General features: G+C 43.5%; 1 protein-coding gene across 1 annotated transcript; it reads left to right on the top strand.

The window, feature by feature from the left end:
• Window positions 1–2,985: 2,985 nt before the first annotated feature.
• Window positions 2,986–5,665, top strand: LOC149821895 (F-box/LRR-repeat protein At3g48880-like). Its single transcript, XM_089980634.1, has 2 exons — window positions 2,986–3,543; window positions 4,939–5,665. The coding sequence occupies exons 1-2, from the start codon at window positions 3,173–3,175 to the stop codon at window positions 5,462–5,464; spliced, it is 897 nt and encodes a 298-aa protein (XP_089836760.1). The 5' UTR covers window positions 2,986–3,172; the 3' UTR covers window positions 5,465–5,665.
• The last annotated feature ends 502 nt before the right edge of the window (window positions 5,666–6,167 follow it).

Below are 6,167 nucleotides of genomic sequence, written 5' to 3'. Positions count from 1 at the left end.
ACAGTAAGGAGGTATTTACGATTCCTCGTTTTGAAGATATTTAGGTGGGTAGTTACCAAATTACGTTCGCCTCGCTCAATCTCATGTTAACCCTTTTATATTCAGTTTGGATCTTGGTAAACCCAAATCCCACATAATGTGCCCCACCACTTTTTCCAGTGAGTCCGTGGTGGCGCCGTTAATTCACCCATGCATGTTCCTAGGAAGGTTCCTCGTAAAATATCTGTGAGGAAAGATTTCCATCTTTATGATCTTTATTTTTGAAAAATCTTCAGACAATATTAAAAATTTAAAAGTACATGTGTGCCCCTTTAATTGACCCATGTTCTTAGGAAGGTTCTTTGTAACATCTCAGAAAAGATCTCCCTCTTATTCATTCTTTTTTTTTTTTTTTTGAAAAATCTAAAGAAAATATTAGGAAGTTAAGGCCCTATTTGAAAACGACAGGAGTTAATGAATTCGACAAAAACTTACAAGACGGGGCTGGAAAAGGATTTTTCAGGGTCTGGTTTGGTTCATTTGGAAAATTCGTAACAGACTATCCTTTGAAGGTATTCGATTCATAAAGAGGGCCTCATATCCACTAGAGAGCATATCCTCGGCGTCATGCATAATTCGGAAGAGGCCGCAACAATCAGGTGGCGGGGCTTTTTGGGTGGCTCCCACCGGACAGAGACTGGCTCCAAGTATGGATTCATGGTATTCATCAAGGGAGCTAGCATTTTGGTTACAGAGTTTGAGGTTGATACTTGGGCGAGCGTAACAAGTTAGGAGTAAAATTGTTTATCAAACCAGAAAAAGAAATCAGGTGGACTCTGTTTGGGAACCAGTGTTGGAGGGATTTGCAAGAATTCCAGGGAATTACAAAAGCTGGATTTCAGAGAAAATGAATTTTAAAGGAGTTGTTGTTTCCCTCTATTATTTAGAAGCATAAGTAACTCTTTCAAGAATTCATGCTTTCAATTCCTCCTGATTCCTCGCTATGCTTGGCTGTTGTTGTCTGTAGTTGTAAGTAGAGGTTGGCAATGGGCTGGCCCAACCCAGCTTGCCACGAACGGGGAGAGGATGTTGCGTGTGCACCTCCGAAACATAACTGTAGCTAAAGTGCATGTTCTTGGGTCTCCACTGAGCTCCACATGGAGCTCAGTGAGGTGTACGGGAGAGCCTTACTCCCCCTACACCCTATTGAGCGTCATGCTGCGCTCAGTGGGGACCCTACAGTGCGTGTTCTTGGGGGAACATATAACCTGCCCGCACAGGGACAGGGGCTTGGGCCTATAAATTAAGCTCAAACTTGGTTTGAGCTGGACCGACACAGGTAAGGCCGAGAGCCAACACCAGCTGGTCTGTCATCTGGTTGGATATATATATATATTATAAAATAATCTCAGCTCAGCCTGATTAGGCCCGCGGGCCTAATGGATGGGTCGCAGGTTGAGGTTTTTTTAGTGAGCCAGCCAGAACTGGGTTGTTGGTTAGGCCATTTAATTGATGGGCCAAGCTTTTGCCTGATCCATTAGATGGCTGGCTCATTGCCCATCCTTGATTGTAAGCCTCTTAACTGTATCATTATTGTAGTAAAATCGATAAATACAAGATTTATTAAGGTAAATGGGGTTAAAAATTTGATTCATCGGAAATTCAAGAACCAACGAAAATTCTTGTGATTAAGGAGTTGTAAATACCTCCTTTTCATAAGAAGAGTTGAAATTTGAAATTTCTAGACAGACTCTCGCAGCTCCTTCGATACTTTTCTCCCAAACATAGCTTAAAGAGAATTACTAGTGCTTCTAAACAATTAAGGAAATTCATATTTTCATTAAGTACACTTGAATTCCCTGTTTATTCTTTCTCCCACTCCCATTGAATCCCACCAAATGCTTCCTCCCAAACGCAGCTTAAAGAAGGTTAGGAAAAACGCATCAGAGAGTATAATGGTAATTTTCTTAACACATAATTATCGTCAATACCAGCCCAGTTGGGGACTATTTGCTAAACCGCATAAATCAAGGACCGTTTTTGCAAAAACCCTTATAAAAAAACTGCCGCTGATTATTATAAAATAAAGCACATCCGTATGGTCAAAATTTAATGATCACCACCGGGCCCTCCACTTGTCTGTCTGTTAGGAGCAGCTGGTGCACGTCACGGACACGTCACGGACTTTGCAGGTTTAAAACCCAATGGTATACTTGTATAACTGGTAAAGGTAAGGGGCTCCCTAACCCTAAGGATGGCAGTGGACCGGGGCGAGGCCTGGGACAAGGTCCCCACCCCCCACTTCATTTTAAAATCCAAGCCTTCATCCCTGCCTCCATCCTCGCACGGGGATGGATTTCAACCTCCACCCCCGGTCCAAATGAGAGCAAGGCAGGGCAGAGCCCCGTTTCCCCTTAGTCTATAGTCATCCCTTAAAGGATTGGGGCGGGGCGGGGCGGGGCGGGGCGGGGCTAAGCAGGGATAGGGCAAGGCAGGTAAAAACTTAAGTCCATTTTTGCCTTCATGCCCGCACCAGGATAGATTTTAACCTTCATACATCCCCATTTCATGCCCTTCATCCTCGGTCCAAACGGGGTGAGGCGGGGCGAAACCCCATTGTCCCCGGGTCCACTGCCAGCCATCCCTACTCACCCCAGCTTATCTTTAAAAAAAAGAATAAATAAAAAAACAACCTTGAAAACCCATTTGGCAGGTTTCTGTCTCCCTTCAAATCTGATTTGGATTTGGCCACCTAAAAACTCTTTTTCAATCAATCATTCTTGCACCCGAACCGAATGCGACCTCGCGCCCCGGTTTACGGCTACAGAGGAGAGGACCTCGAAAAATTCGGACCCCCTTCAGACCACTATGGAAGGTCCAAACCCAACCCACCAAAAAGAATAAATCTCATTGAAATGTACAATATCGTAATTTAAACAGACTATCCACAACCACCCGTAACCCATCGTAAAGTCTTTAAAATTCATTTTTACCCAAAAAGTAAACGAGAGTGGAGAAAGGCCACCAAACCACTGCAACAGAGCTTCCATTTCCTCCCGTTTCACTTTGGAAAATCCAGAGAGAGAGAGAGAGAGAGAGAGCCGAGATTCTAGGGAGGGTTTTCGTCTTCCTCTTATGTGAAGATCAGCCTCCCCCTCCCCAAAAAGCCTAAGGGTTTCTTTTTCCCGTTCAGATGAACTTGATCTTTGAGGATTCTGATGAGGAAGAGGAGGTGGTGGAGTGGAGGAACTGGGCGGACATGGACGAGGACATCCTCCTCTTCATCTTCCAGAAGCTGGACGTGGAGGACCTTCTGCTGAGCGTGCCGCTGGTTTGTCGCCCCTGGAGGTCCGCGTCCCTCAACCCTCTCTGTTGGACCTCGCTCGACCTCCACTCCTGGGAGCGCCCCTTCCGCAGGTTCTTCCCCCAGGGAACGACCCGAATCGTCCTCGACTTCGCGAAGCTCCTCAGGTTCGTCGTCGACCGCAGCCACGGCAACCTCAAGTCCATCGTCTTCCCCAGGCGCGACGTCACCGACGGCACCCTGCTCTACGTCGCCAGAAGGTACCGCCATCCGATCTCCAGATCTTTCCCCTTTCTTTCTGTTGGTGTCTCCCGTTACTTTCCTTTTTTCTTTTCTCCCCTCTTTTGATGGTTTGATTTGCCAAGATGGAATTGATTTGAAGGCAGCCATCGGGAATTTAGGGTTTTCTTTTGATTTTGGGTGCAAGGGGCGATCGGGTTGGTGGTAGTGGGTAGCGAGAAATTATTGTTCTGAACGCTAAACTTACGCCGATTTAGTGCAATTTTTTTGAGAGAGGCCGATTTAGTGTAATTACATGCTGATTTCTTGGCCTGAAGAAAAATTCCCATGTTGGTTTATTTACAGTCTTTCATTGTGGTATATGTTGATTTCATCGAGTCTTGGCTTTTGTATCTCCTTTGATCTGTTTTTTTTCCTAAGACTAATCGCCCGGTCTCCACGTATTCCTTTGTGCTTGGCTCTAACTGGATTTCTGTGAATCACTATTGGTCTTCGCCTGCTGCTTGTTCCTTCCACACTTTTTGATCTTCTATGATTTCACTCGTTTGCATCAGCGTCAGCATCGGTGCGGTTGTGGAAGTGGAAACGAACCTCCATAAAACATTGAAATGCAAAACTACATCAATGGGTTGTAAAAATGTTTAACATCTGTGAACATGATCATGTGAACAGACAGAGAGAGTATTATATAGTATATACCTTAAGTCTCTATTTGGGAGCCTGCGACGGGAGCAGAGGTGGGGAGTCACTGACTCCCCATCCGTCTCGCTTGGTTTCCCTTTGGAAGGGGCGACTGAGGTCGGAGTGTAGTTGGGAGGGGAGATGCCGTATAAAATTAGGCGAATTTCAACGTCCGCTGGAGGATGTTGTCACGAAATCCGCGATTTCGTCACCCATCTCATCACCCCTCCCAATAACTGCTCACAAACAGAGCCTAATTTAAACTCAACTAGAGTATTGATTTAATGGTATTGTTCACATGGGAATCTAGGAAGCAAAAACAGGCTTCCCTAAAACATTGAAATGCAAAATTACATGGATGAATTGTAACAATGTATAAAACCCAGGAACTTGATCATGTGAACTTGGGAGCATGCTATCAGTGTTGCCCAACTCTGGCGTACACAAATTTCCTGCTAATCCCACTTCACAGAGAGCTAGGCATCGGGTAAGTTCTTTCACTATATTCCGAGCTCCCTTTGTCCAAATTATGTGAACATGCTTTTATGATGTCAATGATATCACAATTTGTTGATTAACCAATCTAAAAGATCTCTTGGTTTGCATCTGAATCATAAAGGAAATTTGGTAATACTTTTTTTTCTCATCTCCTGAGTAGTTTTGCATGATTTCTTTATAAGTTGGAGAAAATTTGATAATGAGACTAAACACAGTTTACTGAACTCCATATGCAGATGCCCACGGCTTAAAAGCCTTGATTTTCAGGGCAGGTGTGACATTTCAAAAGGGACCTTCATCAAGGCGCTCTGCAACTGGAAGGAACTTGAAGTCATTGACGTAATTACTCCACCACTCTTATGCAAAGAGACCATATGTGAGATTGGTAGATGTTGTGAAAATTTGGTTCATCTTAGAACAAGGGGAAAACTATCAGAAGAAGAAGTCTTAGCTGTGGCATCTGAGCTCCCAAAGTTGAGAGTGCTAAATTTGAGCTTTTCCACGTTGACCAACGAAGGCTTGTTGGCTCTTTTAAATGGTTGTAAAGCTTTGGAATGCCTAGATGTCACAAATTGTACCCATGTTAAAATTGATGATGAGATACTTGAAAAGGCTTCACATCTTAAGGATTTCAAGTATGGATGTGCGGAAAGCGATGATGATGAACAATATTCCAGGCCTGTGAGAGGTTTGATCTATGAAGAATACGTGTTTGGAAGTGATGGATCATGCCGTGGTGAAGTTACTATGTTATTTCAGTAGAATCATTAGCTTGGAGGTATTTCATGTTAAAAAATGACTCGAACTGTCTGTTGTGAATATGGACCATAGGCTTTGAACTTTAAGTCTGTTTTACTGCAGTTGTGTCCTCCAGGGTCACAAATGTTCTTTTATGGCAGGAACTGTATGACATTTAAGACTTCCTTTACTTTTCCTTTATACAGAGAGAAGCCTTTTCCTATCCTTTTGCTATAGTTTGTGATTTCTGTGTTGATCTTCACTCATAAGCTGATACGTGTAATTTTAGAGCATGTGAAAAATCTCTAGATGGCATTGATGAAGGTATATAATGCTTAGCCAGTTGGTTGGTCATCTAATTATTGACAGCAACCATCTCAATTTCTGAAAAGTTGCAGACGGAAGGGAGCTTTTCTAGCTTCTTGTGTGTGGGATACAAGGATTAGACTTGCTGGCAGCCCTAGCATTTTCTCGTGGATGAGTTGAGGCATGCATACTGCAGAAACTGACCTTATAGCAATGACCCTTATTGTATTTGATCTCTCTTCTTTCTCCATGTGATATCCTCTGGCGTTAAGTTGCATGTAACCTATGTCACATGGTTGCGGGTGCGGCGATGCGGCACTTTAAAAACACTTGGGTGCGGGGGGTATATATATAAAATTATACATATATATATTATCTAGGAATTTCTAAGAAAATGCAGGAAATTAGAAAGAAGTGCAAA

The sequence above is a fragment of the Nuphar pumila genome, chromosome 11 (genome assembly GCF_984573655.1).
Source record: "Nuphar pumila chromosome 11, dmNupPumi1.hap1.1, whole genome shotgun sequence".
NCBI classification, from domain to species: Eukaryota; Viridiplantae; Streptophyta; class Magnoliopsida; order Nymphaeales; family Nymphaeaceae; genus Nuphar; species Nuphar pumila.
Note: the sequence above shows the minus strand (reverse complement) of the source record. Positions and strands in the feature narration are given on the sequence as shown.

Bases quoted from the DNA above. Each gene is read 5' to 3' on its own strand.
- LOC149821895 (XM_089980634.1), top strand. From the start codon at position 3,173: ATGAACTTGATCTTTGAGGATTCTGATGAGGAAGAGGAGGTGGTGGAG. The intron at 3,544-4,938 runs GTACCGCCATCC...CTCCATATGCAG, and splicing joins CTGCTCTACGTCGCCAGAAG to ATGCCCACGGCTTAAAAGCC.